This window comes from Macaca fascicularis, chromosome 2 (assembly GCF_037993035.2).
Source record: "Macaca fascicularis isolate 582-1 chromosome 2, T2T-MFA8v1.1".
In the NCBI taxonomy this organism is placed as follows: domain Eukaryota; kingdom Metazoa; phylum Chordata; class Mammalia; order Primates; family Cercopithecidae; genus Macaca; species Macaca fascicularis.
In genome coordinates, this window is record NC_088376.1 from 43,967,719 (window position 1) to 43,984,254 (window position 16,536).

At 47.2% G+C, this 16,536-nt stretch overlaps 1 protein-coding gene across 3 annotated transcripts in view; it reads left to right on the forward strand.

The window, feature by feature from the left end:
• SPSB4 (splA/ryanodine receptor domain and SOCS box containing 4) overlaps positions 1-12,528 on the forward strand; it is an 88,560-nt gene extending 76,032 nt beyond the window's left edge. The window contains exons 3-4 of one of the 3 annotated variants that reach the window (XM_005545943.5): positions 10,860-10,959; positions 11,064-12,528. In XM_005545943.5, coding sequence (XP_005546000.2) covers positions 10,860-10,918 — 59 coding nt within the window. In that variant the 3' untranslated portion in view covers positions 10,919-10,959; positions 11,064-12,528. The remainder of the gene's footprint in view (positions 1-10,859; positions 10,960-11,063) is intronic. The other 2 variants (XM_005545942.4, XM_005545941.4) reach the window with 2 other exon arrangements.
• Positions 12,529-16,536: the final 4,008 nt, after the last annotated feature.

Below are 16,536 nucleotides of genomic sequence, written 5' to 3' on the forward strand. Positions count from 1 at the left end.
GGTTCAGGTCTCTAGACCCCTTGTTCCTTTGACAGTGCTAGTGTGAGCCCATGGCTAAAATGAGCCTCACCTGTAAAGCTGAGTGAGGCCTCAGTTCAGCCAGTCCTGCCTTTGATAAGAACAGCAGCTTGAACCTGCCTTTGGGCCTTGTTCAGCCCCACCTCCCCGAGGAAACCTGCCTGGCCTCTGTCTAGAGCTCAGAAGCCACATCCCCAGGTCTGCAAGGCTCTTCTAACATTTATCTCACAGACATCACTTGCCTTGCCATTCACTTTTTCATGTGCATTTTTTTTTCTATCAAATCTAATTTGATTTGGTACAGTCAAGGCCCTTTCACTGCCAGGATTAAATGTGATTTCTGTTCTGCCAAACGTCAACCAGTGCAGAGGCGCCTCAGCCATCATGCCAAGCCATTTCCCACTCTGATGGAGACACAAGCTGGAGAAGGAAGGCGAGGCTACTCTGCCAGCTGGTGGCTGAGACTGGCCAGGCACCCAGGGCTCCCAGTTGCCCAGCTGCATGGCAGGTCAGGGAAAGGAGGACAAATCCTCTCTTAGGCCCTGCAGCGGAACTGAGGTCTAAGAACTGAGAACCAAACAGAATTCCAGATGTTCTTTGTTCCCAGTGCGTTTCCTAGTCCCTGGCCCTGCCCCTCCCACAGCCCCTCACTGGCTACCCCATTGGCCTGCCTGGCCCCATACCCTTGGTTCCTGGCAATAGTAAATTGTTCAACTGGATGAGGAGGGGAGGGGAAGAAAAAGAAGGCTGGTGGGTTGAGCAGATCTTAAGAGATGGCCCTGTGGCCTCCAGGTTTCCCTGAGGGGAAATAATGGTTATGGTCAGTGGGGAGGGAGGTGGAGTGTGGCGATTCATTGGTCAGAGACTGGGGTGCAAGAATGGGTTTAGGGGTGATGCTGAGGTTCATGGTGGCCCAGGTAATAGTGGCTGGGTGGAGGAGAGGGTCCCTGAGGATCTGGCAGTCAAGAATCAGGAGCCTAAGTGATGAGAAAGTGATCCCTGTGGAGGAATCATCAAGGGGTGGCAGGTATGGGTGGAGAGAGGGTGTGGGAGGCCAGGCCAAAGCCCTGACAAACGTGGGGCCAGCGGTCAGTGGATGACAGCATCAAGGAGTGGAGAGAGGACTGAGCCAAGTGGTGTGAACCACACAGGAAGGGGGATTTCTCACAACCAGAAGGTGGGTGTGGAGCTTTGTATGTGGCAGAGGAGCCAGGAGAGGCTGTGCCCTGCCTCCAGGCCTGAGTGAGTACACAGCCCCCAGAGAAGGTGGAAGGGCAGCGGGGTGCCGGGACAGATGCTTGGTCCAGTTAAGGCAGTGGAGGGGAGCTCACAGAGAAGAAGCTGGGGTTGCAGTTTTCATTATGTGGAGTGGCAGTTCCAAAGGGTGCAGTGGAAGATCTGAGTGGTGGGGAAGCTGAGGGCTGGAGTCAGAGGTGAGGGGGACAGAGCATCATCGGGGGATGGCTCTTTAGCAAAGTCAGCTGCTAGAAAGAGGTTCTACTAAGCATCAGGATCCAACAGAACTTCAAATTGTTCCATTCTACCTTCCTTCACTTCAAGGTTACATTCACCCTCCTCTTTTTCCGGAGGTGGGTACCATCCTGTTTCTAGGGCTCCTTTTTCGTTTTGCTGGAATGCCTCCTTGAGTAACTTTCAGACTAGGGGGACAGAAGCTCTTCTTTCAGAGCCACTGCACACATCCAAAAAGGAAGCTGCTGTTTGCTCTGCAACAGTGTAGCTCCCCTTAGCCTGGGAGAGTGAGGAGTCTGGGTGAAAATATTTTGCCAGACACACTCTCCTGTCAGTACTGAGTCAGGGAGCTGACGGGAAGGCCAGACCCTTGAGTTCTTCATCGAAGTGGAGGTGTCTTTCCCACAAATCCTGCCCACCTCTGTTGTGGAGGTTTTGCCCATGCTTTATTCAGCTTCTCTATTGGACCCTGACACCTCCAGGAGCCTCTCCCAAAGGCTGCCCTGCTCAAACAGAGCCGGATCAGGCTCTGCAACTGGGGCAGACAGGAACACAACTGTCCCAGATGTTGGGATTACAGTTCTTTGAGGATTACCCTATATTTACTCCTTGGAGCTTGGGATTTCTCTGGGACTCTTTTGGTGAGAGCCCTGTGCACCCCTGGTACACAAGGCTACTGGTCTCGCTGCTTGATTTCTCCACCATCCTGTCGCACCTGCTTCCTGTCTTCCTGGAATTTACCATAATGTCTGGCTGCCGATGGCCTTTCTTGTTTTCCAGCACCCTTATCCTGTCTCTTGTGCACACGCATGCACACATGAGCGAATCTTCTGTCATTTCAGAGAGACGCTGGGTGGGAGGGGTGCAGTGTGTGGGCCCAGGCTGCCCCCTTGAGCACCCTGCCTTCGTCCTTTGAACAGCCCCATGCAGTTCAGCTGGAACATTTGAATGGAATTTTTCAAGCACTCCCTGTTCTGAGTTGTCCCCTTTGGAGGTTTCTCACATCCTTGCTTTGCAGCGTTGCTAGGGAAGGCCATGCATTATTTAGGACTATTTTCCTGTGCAACACTCCTCTGTGCACAAGAAGTAACTTGATAGCTCCCTATCCCAGGGAAAAATGAGGGCCCCACCTGGACTGTGGGGACCATCTGTGTGGATGACGCTTGTTGGCACAGAGTTCATTCGAAGATGCTGCTTGTGTCCCAGCTGTAGTCACAACCCTTTTTACTGGGGAAACAGTGAAGCTTGTCAACAGAAAACTCTCCAAATTCCAAATGCTTCCTAGACGGGAGCTGAGGTCTCTGTTGCCCATGACAGGGCCAGTCGATACAGGGATGCCATATTTTAGAAGTATCATTACTACAGGTAATGATACACTTGACAATTTGCATGATTAAGTAAGTGGATTGACACCTAACAGGTGCAGACCCTGAGGGCAGAGGAGCCAAGTCATTGAGGAAGAGGTGACACTTGATTTGAGTCTGGAAAGATGAAGCATGCTCCTGGCAGGAAGTACAAGGAATAGTGTTCTAGGCAAAAGGAGCAGCATGAGGGGAGTCTCAGGGGCATGAAAGCAATTCTGAGGCTTCGGACACCAAAACCATATTCTGTGGATAACTGATGGGCACAGTGTCTGCCACAGAGTGTGTGTGTGCTTGCACATGTATGTGGGGCTCCTCCTCGTTTCATTCCCTGAAAACAAGCAGTGCCCAGGTCTATTTGAGTTCAGCTTTCAGGACTGTCGCTCAAACCCTCCACCGTCGGCTGACCATTGTCTAAAATTACCACAAGATAATTTCACCTCTTGACCCTAAGATGTTGATTTTTTTTCAAATATAAATACAGGATTGGGATAGGGTAGTGACTTGTGTCTTGGCATGTTCTCACCACAGGCAGAGAAGACTTCAAAGGGCCCAGGGAAGCAGCTTAAGCCACCAATCTCTGTGCCAAGATCTCCACCCATTTGCGTCACAGAAACAGACCATCATAACCGGATGCAGAAACTTTCCCCATTTTATTGATAGCTAAACAGAGTCCCTGGGAAGTCCAATGGTTCATCTAGTCCAAGTCCAATGGTTAGTGATGGAAAGTTAAGCAATATTCAGGTCACTGGAGAACTTTTGAAATGATTACCTTGTCATATTTTTAGCACAAAACCAGACATCCATCCCTGGCTCCAGGAAATCTTCTTCAAGAGCAGAACATTGTTGTCAATTAGGATGATGTACTGAGGCATCTGTAGAGCCACAATAAGTAAATTATGACTATTTTTAAGGGTGCTTCTTGGGCTGATGGCCTGAAATAAGACACACTTTAGAGAGAAAACACCTTTAAGGCAAGGGGCCTGTTATGTCATACCATCATCACAACAGCCCATAGATGGAGGTGTTGCTATCTCCATTTTACAGATGATAAAAATGTGGACCCACATTTTTCTCCTCTAATAAATGGGTGGTGGGAGCAGAAGCTAGGATTCCAAGCCAGCTCCTTCCCCCTACTTTTTCCCATTAGGGCAGGCAGGCAAATGCTTCACTTGTGTTGCCTCTCACCAAGTACTTCTGTCAGTGATTTTTTTCTTTAATGTAAATTTGTTTTTGAAGTATAAGATGTATGTAGACAGCACACAAATCTTAAGGGTGCTGCTTGATGATGTTTACAAACAACAGGCTAGTAGAACCAGAACTCAATTCAAGCAGTAGAAAATACCAACCCCCCCCCGCCCGCCAAGAAATCCCTCATGCCTCCTCCCCATCACTAACTACTCCCTTAAGGTCACCTCTGCCTAACTTCATCACCTTGCTTTTGCTTTTATACAGAAGATGTCACACAAAATGTACTTTTTTTCACTCAAAACTATGTCGAAAGATTCCTCCATGGTTTTACATATAATTGTGGTTCCTTCATTCTTGTGGCTGATTAGTGTTCTATATGAAGTTACACAATTTATTTTTACATTCCACTGTTGATGGACAGTAGAAGTGTTGCTTCCAGTTTGGTGCTGTTACAAATAATGCTCCTATGAGCATTTGTGAATGTACATTTTGGTAAACATGCATATGCTTTTCTGTTAGGCATTTGCCCAGGAGATTCAGCAGTTTTAGTCAATGTGCCTAGCTTTCCAAAGTGGTTGTGCAGTTCACATTCCCACTGAAAGCATTGTGAGCATTCTGGTTGCTCTACATCCTCATCAGCACTTAATACTATCTTTTTCATTTCAGTCATTCTTTTTTTTTACTTTCTTAATTTCAATAGTTTTGGGGGAACAGGTGGTTTTTGGTTTCAAGGAAAAAGTCTTTAGTGGTGGTTTCTGAAATTTTGATGTCCTACTCAATGTGTAGTCTTTTATCCCTCAATCCCCTCCCACCCTTTCCCCCAAGTCCCTAAAGTTCATTTTATCATTTTTTATTTTTTAAATATTTATGTATTTATTTATTTATTTATTTACTTATTTTTGAGATGGAGTCTAGCTCTGTCGCCCTCGCTGGAATGCAGTGGCACAATCTCAGCTCACTGCAACCTCCGCCTCCCAGGTTCAAGCAATTCTTCTGCCTCAGCTTCCCGAGTAGCTGGGACTACAGGCAAGCACCACCATACCCGGCTAATTTTTTTATTTTTAGTAGAGACGGGGTTTCACCGTGTTGGCCAGACTGATCTCAAACTCCTGACCTCGTGATCCGCCCACCTCATCCTCCCAAAGTGCTGAGATTGCAGGTGTGAGCCACCGTGCCCAGCCTCATTATATCATTCTTACGACTTTGCATCCTCCTACCTTAGCTCCCATTTAAAACTGAGAACATAGATGTTTGGTTTTCCATTCCTGAGTTACTTCTTTTAAAATAATGGTCTCCAACTTCATCCAGGTTGCTGTGAATGCCATTATTTCATTCCTTTTTATGGCTGAGTAGTGTTCCAAGGTGTGTGTGTGTGTGTGTGTGTGTGTGTATGTGTGTGTGTACACATATATATATACACACACATTTTGTTTATCCACTAATTCGTTGGTGGGCATTTAGGTTGTTTCCATATTTTTACAATTGTGAATTGTGCTGCTATAAACATGCATGTGCAAGTGTCTTGTTCATACAATAACTTATTTTCTTCTGGGTAGATACCTAGCAGTGAGATTGCCAGATCAAGCAGTAGTTCTACTTTTAGTTCTTTAAGGAATCTCCGTACTGTTTTCCAAAATGGTTGTACTGGTTTACATTCCCATCAGCAGTGTAAGGTGTTCCCTTTTCACCACATCCACACAAACATCTGCTATTTTTTGACATCTGTTATTTCTTAAATTATGGTCATTCTTGCAGGAGTATTTCATTGTGGTTTTAATTTGCATTTCCCTGATAATTAGTGATGCTGGCTTCATAGAATAATTTAAGGAGGATTCCCTCTTTCTCTATCCTTTGGAATAGTTTCAGAAAGATTAGTACCAATTCTTTGAATACCTGATAGAATTCAGCTGTGAATCCATCTGGTCCTTGACTTTTTTTGGTGGCATTTTTTAAATTTCCATTTCAATTTCACTACTTGTTACTGGTCTGTTTGGAATTTCTATTTCTTCCTGATTTAATCTAGGAAGGTTGTATATTTGAAGAAATTTATCTATCTCCTTTAAATTTTCTAGTTTGTGTGTGTAAAGGTGTTAATAATCCCCTTGAATGCTCTTTTGTATTCTGTGGTATCAGTTGTAATATCTCCTGTTTTGTTTCTAATTGAACTTATTTGGATCTTCTCTTGTCTTTTCTTGGTTATTCTCATTAATGGTCTATCAGTTTTGTTTATCTTTTCAAAGAACCTGCTTTTTGTTTTATTTATCTTTTGTATTTTTTTGTTTCAATTTCATTTAGGTCTGCTCTGATCTTTGTTATTTATTTTCTTCTGCTGAGTTTGAGTTTAGTTTGTTCTTGTTTCTCTAGTTCCTTGAGGTGTGACCTTAGATTCATGTTCTTTCAGCTTTTTGATGTAGGCATTTAATGCTATGAACTTTCCTCTTAGCACTGCTTTGACTGTATCCCAGAGGTTTTTATAAGTTGTGTCACTATTATTGTTCAATTCAAAGAATTTTTACATTTCCATCTTGATTTCATTGTTGACCCAAAGATCATTCAGGAGCAGATTATTTAATTTTCATGTATTTGTATAGTTTTGAGGGTTCCTTTTGGAGTTAATTTCCAATTTTATTCCACTGTGGTCTGAGAGGATACTTGATATAATTTCGATTTCCTTAAATTTATTGAGACTTGTTTTGTGGCCTATCATATGGTCTATCTTGGAGAATGTTCCATGTGCTGAAGAAAAGAATGTATATTCTGCAATTGTTGGGTAGAATGTTCTGTAAATATTTGTTAAGTCCATTTGTTCTAGGGTATAGTTGAACTATATTGTTCCTTTGTTGACTCTGTCTTGGTGAACTGTCTAGTGCTGTCAGTGGAGCACTGAAGTCCCCCACTATTGTTGTGTAGTTGTCTATCTCATTTCTTATGTCTAGTCATAATTGTTTTATAAATTTGGGAGCTCCTGTGTCAGGTGCCTGTATATTTAGGATTGTGATATTCTCCTCTTGGACTGATCCTTTTATTATGATATAATGTCCCTCTTTGTGTTTTTTTTGGGGGGGGGACAGAGTCTCACTCTGTCACCCAGGCTGGAGAGCAGTGGCGTGATCTCAGCTCACTGCAAGCTCCACCTCCTGGGTTCACGCCATTCTCCTGCCTCAGCCTCCCGAGTAGCTGGTACTACAGATGCCCACCACCACACCCGGCTAATTTTTTGTATTTTTAGTAGAGACGGGGTTTCACCATGTTAGCCAGGATGGTCTTGATCTCCTGACCTTGGGATCCACCAGCCTTGGCCTCCCAAAGTGCTGGGATTACAGGCCCGAGCCACCGCGCCCAGCCCCATCTTTGTCTTTTTAAACTGTTGTTGCTTTAAAGCCTGTTTTGTCTGATATAAGAATAGCTACTCCTGCTTGCTTTTGGTTTCCATTTGCATGGAATATCTCTTTCCCCCCTTTACCTTGAGTTTATGTGAGTCCTTATGTGCTAGGTGAGTCTCTTGAAGACAGCAGATACTTGTTTGGTGGATTTTTATCCACCTTAATGTGGTGCTCTCCTGCTTCCCCTAGGGATGGGGCTACCTGAGAGCTGGACTGCAAAGATTGTTATTGCTCTTCTGGGTCTAACCATGCAGCGGGGCTACCAGGCTCTGGGCTGGTGCTGGGAAATGTTTGCAAGGAGTCCTGTGATGTGATCTGTCTTCAGGTCTCCCAGCCATGGATACCAGCACCTGCTCTGGTGGAGGCGGCAGGGGAGTGAAGTAGACTCTGTGAGAGTCTTTGGTTATAGATATGTTTAGCGTACTGGCTTTCTCTAATGCTGGTTATGCTAGCAGTGAGGTTGTAATATGGACAGACTTGGGAACCAATGGTTAGCCAGGATTTGGCAGGCAGTGGAATTAACTCCTGTTTTCTTCTTCCATGGAGCAAGGTTGTTCTGTCGTGAGTTGCTGTAATGTCCTGAGTTGGTTGGCCTCCAGCCAGGAGGTGGCGCTTTCAAGAGAGCACCAGAGTTCTTTTCCTGTCTCACAGAATTTGCAGTGGCTTGCCACTTCTTTTCATTAGGTTAATTACATCTGAGGGTTACAGACTGAATACAAATTTAGAAATAGACAAACATATGAGTCCTCATTTTTACATTAATATATAAATTAAATATAAGTAGACAATAAAAAGTAGAAGAAAAGCCTATTTTTAGAAAAGACCAAATTAATAGCTCCTAACAGTGTCAGGGACATTTATTTGTTCATCAGTTGAGTCTGCATAGACAATCTTGGAATCATCACAGCTGTTTGAGCAAACTTGGATTGGAGGACAGGCTGTGCAGTTAACTCTGGGTATGAATTTTGGCTAAATATTTGACAACTTCTAAGCAGATCCTATCAGAGATCTTCATCACTCCAGACTTCAGTCTCAGGCATCACAGGAAAGAGGAAATCATCATTTTAGTCTTCCTTGTTGGTATGTAGCAGAGTCATATTATGGTATTAATTTCTACTTTCCTGATGATTCATGAAGTTAAGCACTTTTACATATGTTTATCGGCCATTTGGATATTCACCTTTGTGAATAGTGATTCTTTTTCAGTTTTAACTTTGGTCAAAAAATAGTTCTAAGAATAGTTCCCATACTGGAAAATTCTGTGCTTCACTTCCTATCTAGGTGATTATTTCCAAGCTTTGACATTTGGTAGTTCTAAGAAAAGCCTCAAAGCCAGGGGAGGTGAGAAAGAAGAGCCAAGGGAATGGGCACAGCCAATGCTGGGCATTCTCTGAGCTCTTAATGTTCCACAGTGGGGGCAGGAACTCAAGGACTTTCTCTGTGCACTTTGGGATTGTCAGTTTACTCTCCCCTCAGAAGTGAGGAGAGATGATTTATATTTCACATTTAGAGCTAGCAACGTACTCTGAACTCCTTTTCTTTCTCCTTTTGGAATTTAGACTCTAGATTGATTTCAATGACTGCAGAGAGATGAAGATAAAAGGCATCTGTCCTCTTCAGCCCCTAATTGGGCAGGCAACACACAAGGAGTTGGGTTTGCTGACAAGGCTAAGCATTTTGGACGTTATGTGCCTAGGGTGTTAAAGTGATAAGAAAATCTCTTAAGGTCTGCCAATGATTTTGAAATTTTAACAGCTCAGTTTTCCTGATGCCAGATGGGGGACAGGGAGTGGGAGAACTGGGTACAAGGGTGTTGCTGGAGGAGAGATGGGGACACCCTGAGGGAGGGTTGTCAAATGTTGGCCTAGGCACAGTGATTGGGTGACTGGAGGTGAGCAATCAGCCTTCTGGGCCTGGAAAATAGGGCATGGCTGGGCTTCCCCTGTCCAGCCTCATTTTCTATGAGGATCAATATACTGTCTCCATATTTGACTGTTCTGGAGGTTTTGTACAAGTGGAATTATACAATAAAAATAATAAATAATTGTTTTAAAAAGAGGATACAGAGGTGAGTGTTTGAAGCCACTAGTGCTCCCTGCAGATAGCCTTGGGATCTGGCCTCAAGTGAAGGAGAGCTGGATGTACTCTTGTGCACAGCTTCCAAAGCATGTGCCCCGAGCCCCACTTTCATTTTAATGGCTCCCCTTATTAACTGTGCGGCTCAGGTAAATAAAAATTCCTGTAAAACATATTCTTGACTCTTGACTACATTCCCATGTAAAAAGTACTTCTCACTGCAGGTCGTGATAAAAAATGTTTGAAAGCTGCAGGCCTCGGGTGGATCTGTAGAGGGCCTTTCTCTGTGGTACTATTCCTATCACAGTTCTTGTGTTAGTATTCACCACTCAACAGTTTTATTGTATCTTAGTATATTATAGGACGTTTATGAAATATCATTTATTCTATTACCAAAAAAAGTATTAAGATGCAGGTTCAGGCTTCCAGCCTGTAGGATTGGGGAAACCAGGCCTGTACAAACCATACCAGATGCCATGTGACCACCATCATCATCTTCCTTCCAGCTGGTACTAACTGATCAGCGCTGTTCCTCTCCCCACAAACTTCCAGCCTGTCCTGTTTTATTCCTCTTTTGCCTTTGCCTGTTCTCTCTGCCTAGGATACCTTCTCCACCCTCATGTGTCTTTAACACTCCTATTCACTCTTCAAAACCCCATCATATGTCTTCTCTTTGAAGCTTTCAAACAGCTCTTCTATGTAAGAAATTCCCAGTTTCTGTACCTGTATATTTAGGAATTATTGCATATATTATACTCTATTAAAATGATTCACGTATTTAAAATCCCAGATCATGAGCCTCCACCTCCCACTCCACCCCCACCCTCTTTCAGAGCTGCCTCTGGTGTTAGCTTAGTTATCCCTGTTTCCCCAGGGCTAATCATAGGGCTTGGACCAGAATAAGATCTTACTAAAGGTGTCTGCAATAGACCTAGTTAAACTTGGTTTAACTGGTCCTATGTCCCGGGGTTCCATTATTTATGGATTTTAACTTACAAATTTTTCCAGAGCTAGGTGCTGGAAGAAAATGCAACCTGCTGCTGACCATCAAGGAAAGCTATAGGGGAAGTTTCAGGGTTCACAGGCATTCCAGGCAGCCAGCCTCTCAGAATCTAACTGGTTTGTAGAGGAAACCCCTCTGCAGATCCACCCAAGGCCAGCAGCTTTTAAACATTTTCCATCATGGCCTGCAGTGAGAAGTCCTTTTCACATTAAGACACACTAAACACCTACATCAGAGACAAGGCTTTCATGAAACAACATTTATCCTTTCTATGGGTATTGCTCCCATTTTCTCTTTTTTTAAAAAAAAAAATTATTGCTGGTCACCACCCACTGAATTGATTTTGTGACTCTTTAGTCTCACTGGTTGCATTCCACGGTCTGATGAACACTGCTCTACGCTTTCAGCTTATGTAACCAGAGAAATCTTCTCAGAGGAGAAGCCATCGGCCCTGAAGGTCAGTTCAGAGGAGCGGGCAGGAGGCGTAGTGCAGCGGGGGCTGGGATGAGAAGGTGCCAGGACGGCGCGGGGCACATTCTAACTGCTTCCCTCTCGTTGCAGCGGAGCCCCTGCCACTGATGGACCTGTGCCGGAGATCCGTCCGCTCGGCCCTGGGCCGCCAGCGCCTGCGGGACATCAGCTCCCTGCCCTTGCCTCAGTCTCTCAAAAACTATCTGCAGTACCAGTGAGCCGGGCCTGACAGGCAGCACAGACACACAACGCAGGGCCCGGCCCGCCTGTCATTCACAGTCCCGTGGCACATAGGGGAAAGGATCCACCCTTCCTCCGGCTCCCCAGGACACTCAGTTCTTTCAAAGACCAGGATGTGGTATCAACTTTGGAAACGAAAGGTCTGTTGCCAACAGTATCTACTGCCCTCGAGGCAGCCCTCCCGAGTCAGACACCTCCTTCGGAGCCACAGAGAGCCTGGAGTCTGCACCTGCTGGAAATCCTGCCACCAACCAGGACACAGCAGCCACTGTATTGATCAGAGAGCCTGTTTCCTTATTCAAGAGAATGAATAAAACATTTAGGCAGGAGACTTTCTATTGCGTACCCTGTTGCAGACAGGGCCGGGGAGAAATTAGCCAGTGCAGGGAGAAAATTGCCTCTGAATAATGAATGATGAAAGCAGCCTGACGCTGTGCCCCTCCTGGCCCACACCCCTTGCCAGGGCAGCAGGATTGTCATGCCATTTTAGGACTTTGTGCCACTTTGAGGGACTGTTCCCAGGAGGCCCAACCGCAGACCTGGCAAGTGGACAGTGCAGTGTGGAGACACCCTCCGGCTTACCTCTTTGAACGTTGTTTACCTACCCCTTTCCACGTGCCCCGCTTCCCAGCCACTGACTCACAGTTCTCTGGATGCCCAGACACCTCTCTTCAGGGAAGAGGAGTCTGACTGGTTCGCCCCAGGGAAGAGCATATCCTTACCATTATTTTAAGTAGCATTTGCATTTTAAAAGAGGAATGCAGAGAGGACAGTACTTAGTCCAAAGGTGCTAACAGGGGAACAGGGGAACCGGGGACATGGTGACACCCAAGTCTGATGTGTCCTGGGTTGGGGGGCCTTCCTGGAGTGTCAGGGTCTCTGGGCATCGTCCATTCAGGGCGCAGCATGGCTGTCACAAAGCTTTATTTGAGGAAATTATTTTTTCACTTCAGGAGACTCGTACGAGTCTGTTTCCTGTTTCAAATGTGTGTGTGATGTGCTGTTTATTTATCAGCTGAGGTCTGTGGGGGCGGCCTTGTGACTGGAAGGGTGGATATGGGAGACACATTCTCCACCCGCTCCGAGCCTGGTCCTCTCGCAGGAATGCTGCTGCTGCCTCCGCCGCCACCTCTTATATGTTTCAGACACTCTCTGCCCAGACTCATTTTTAACTGGAAATCATCACAGCGGTGGGATATCAGAGCTCCAGACAGCACTGCCTCTCCCTACCCGCCCCCCCACTGCCCCCATCTTAATGTGAATTTGACTGATGAATGAGGAGCGTTTCTAATAAAGTTTGTCATTCAGTCCTTCAGCTGCGTATTAAATGTTGTCTGGGGAGGGACCCTGAGAGCTTCTTCCATCAGCCTGCCTGGTCCTTCCGCAGACCCATAGAAGCCAGGCACGTGACTCCCTCTTTACACATTTCTTGTCTCATCTGACTTGTGGTCCCTGCTTGAGCCCAAACTGCAGCTATTTTGCAAAGGCCTGCCCTGGACAAGAGAATGTGCCTGTGTCCTGGGTCCATGCAAAGCTGACCTTAATGGTGGAAAAACAACTCAGCCTCCTGTTGCCAGAGCCAAGGGGTGGCCCTGCAAAGGGGCTTAGGGTCAGGGAGGGCAAACCCAATGGAACACCAGTTTCCAAGTGGACTGGAGGTGGGGCTGGATGTGACTGTGATGAACGTATATTGTCATCAAGGAGCAGTGCCAATTGCTGAAGGTGAGTGTGAAGTAAGGCCAGGCTCTGGGCTGGTAGCAGTTCAGGAGTTAGAGTCAGTATGGGGTCTGGGTAAGGACTGGCATAGCATTCACTCAGCAGTACCAGCCAACAGCACGCACTATGCCAATTTCCAGGGACCCAGCCCCCAGGCTGATATGTCTCATCCCCAGAGACGTGTAGTACAGCATAATAAAGTGAGAAGGAGCTCATGAAGCGGGGTGGATGAGAGTAGAGTATGAAGGGAAGGCTTCCTGGAGGAAGAGGCACTCTCCAGACTTTTAAGGGCAGACAACCTTCCTGAGGACCACCAAGAGACCAAACTTGCACCTGCCCCCAGGGGCAATGTTCCCAGCTCTGACCTCAGGGCTGGGCTCTGCATCAGGCAGCTTTCAGTCATTTTGTTTGCCAGGGGCAGCTTCCTGTGGCTGTGGCATTAAGGCTTTGTGGCTTTGTGTGTAGGAAGCCTGGGTTTGAGTCCCAGCTTCATCGTTTTTGTGCTGTGACCTTGGGGAAGTCACTTCCTTCTGTGCACACTATGCTGGCTGAGCCAGGTAGCCAGTAACTGGGGACTCTTCCTCTCCCAGCTCATGGAGTCCCCATCTCAGCACCAGCTTTCCAGCTTAGATGCATCTGCCTTATCTTGGCTTCCAAGCCTCACTTATGTGGTTTCCCTCACCCCAACAATGTCCTCCCCGTCTTTACCCTCTCCAGGATCTGGCTTACAGTGGCCCTCCAGGAAGCCCTCTTTAACCACTCCCCCCATCTCTGCCTCCTCTGAGAATTCAGCTCTTCATGTCCTGGCCTGAGGATGCCACTCCCGGGGCCCAGGACCCTCTCCTGAGTACTGGGACTTGAGATCCTCTGCCCTGTGGTCTCACCTGCCCAGGGATCTATGGACGTTTGACGGGTGGGGCCTCTGCCTGCTCCTTCCCACACAGCCCAGAGCAGACACATGGGCTCAGCGAAGATGGAGGGGTGGGTGGAGGTGCCTCAGCAGCTGGGATGACCATGGGAAACTGCAAGGAGGAGCAGGGAGGGGAGGATCCTCCCAGAGCCAAGAACCTGGCCTTGGGGCCTCCCGGATCTCTTGCCCTTTCATTCCCTCACCTTTTCCCAGGTATTTATGAGGCATTTTTCATGCACCCAGCACTATTACGAGGACATGAATAAGGAAATCTGGCCCTGCCATATCAGAGCTCACATTCTAAGGGAGAGACAGGACACACAAGCAAAGAAACAGATGACGTCAGAGGGTGGAGATGAGCAGCGGGTGGGCTACAGCGGGGGAGCAGAAGGGACCCAATAATTGAGGGTGATTGGGGGGTGTCCTCTGGGAAGATGCTGAGTACTGAAGAAATGAGAGGGAGCCAAATACCTGAAAGGGCTTGGATCTCCAGGTCGAGGGGAACTTCTGGCTCTCCCAGCCTACTCAAAGTGGGAACTCCCAAGCCCAGTGAGTTGAGCTGAGGAAAGGAGGCCCCTGTGCCGCCACTCCCACCCAAACTGCAGCTCAGCGTCCCGTGTATGTGAGCCCCACATACCTCCGGGCTTGCTCGCGCAATTGTGCTCCCTGCAGGTGTGCAAGTGCGCCCACACACAGACACACACACGACCAAGGGCCTGTCCCCAGTAGACATCCTGGGAGCTCATGACCACCCCGGCCCCCTAGTGCCAGAGTACATTATAACCCGGATCCAGCCCCCTCCATGCTTGGCACATTCTCTAAAGTTTGGCCTCTCCATGACCCATTTCCAGCAGGGGCACTTGCCAAACCAGTCCTGCTAGTCACTTTGTAATTGTCTACGAATAGAGCGTATGGTGGCACCGTCCCCCACAGATCTGATGATCCCCACGAGCATCCTAGCTCGCTCTACCCCATCTGACATTCCCATCTTCTGAGTAAAGCCACCCTTTTTCCCTTGCTTTCCTCCTCTGTCATCTACACTAGCAGCTGGCTCCTGTGTGGGTTATCTTTCACTAGGAAACAAATATTTCATCTCACAGTGTTACAGAAGTGGCAGCAGGTAGCAAGTAACCCCATTATATGGCAGTTGATGTGTGCCAGGGCAGCTGTCTCTGTCCCCAGGGCCTTGGTCCCAGCCACAGCCTCTGAACAGGGGGCACATATTTGCCAAGACAGAGGAACAGGGAACCACACAGCATTACACTTCAGGTCCCTAACAAGGAGTGGAAATGCCCAGTTTTAGTCCAGAACACAAGAAAATTGGTGCACTCTTGCCTCTAGCTCTGGGTGCTTGGATCTCATTCCAGCCTACAGATTTGTTTTGTTATACTTTGTGTGTGTGTGTGTGTGTTTGTTTTAATAAAATTGAGCCTAGCAAAGAAAAATCAAGTAATTTAACAGAAAAATCCAGATTTCAGATTTCTCTTGAAAACTGGGGAGATGTGTTAAAGCCAGGCCCACATTCCTTCATAGTGAGGTTGGCCAAGGCTGAGTAGTGCCAGTCCCTTGAGAAGAAGCCTCTGCTCTGTGGTCCAGCCCTCCCACAACACAGCACTGGGACCTCTCACCGCCACCTGCCTGAAGGCCGTTCACTCCCTGCGTCTGCGCTAAGGCTTCTGAGTTTGCTTCTCTGGACTATTGGTATAAGATACATCAGTGGGTAGTAAGTACCCACACATAGGCGTGCACACACATACATACACACACGCGTGCACACACACACACACCCCCGACCGAGGGAGGGCACAGGAGGGGAGAGTCTGCTGGCTCTGCATTTGACCTTGAAGTCTCTCCAGCCTCAGCCACTGATATTCAAGGAGCTCACAGACACCCAGGATCTTTACTCAGACACCAGAGAAACCCAGGTGTTCCTGGCTAGATGGTGAACTCCTAGAGGACAAGGACAAGAATTCTCAGGGCCTATTTGTAATGAGCTGGGTGACGTGATTAGACAGTCTGGCTGCACATTAGAATTCCTTGAGGAACTTTGTAAAAAGTCCCAGTGCACAGGCCCTTCTTCAGTCCAATTAAATCAGGACCTCTGGGGGTAGGGCTGGGCCATGGCAGTTTTTAGAGCTCCCTAGATGGTTCTATGCTCAACTAGGGCTGAGAACCACTGGATAAGGTGCTTAATTAAGTCATCTCCTTGAAGAGGTGATTGACGTTTTTGAGAATGCACATCAAGACCAGAAAATGCTGGCCCAGGCTCCCTGCATTCCCAGAGCCAATGGGATGCTGAGTGGTGGGAGTCCCCAGTGTGGCCAGGTCCAAAGGCAGGGAGTCCCTCCCAGCCCTTCTTCCCCCTTTCCAGTGATGCTGAGCTGGTTGCTCTTGAGCGTGGGGGAGAAAGGACCAGCCACACCTGCCCTGATGCTGCACAATTCTTGACAAATTGACTCCAGCCCCACCCACTCCCTGACTTGTGAGGCCCGTGCTGGGGGGCGATCTTCTGGACAGCATTGTCCTGAGCAATCAGAATAACCTTAGAATCAGAAGTGAAGAGCAGACTGAGAATGGCTTGGTCTTCAATGTGCTATTTTGAATAGAAAAATTTGAGATTATGAGAATTTGAGATAGTGAGTGGTTTGGTTCCTAGCATTTCCAAACCTCGCTTTCTTAAGGCCAGGTAACACATTT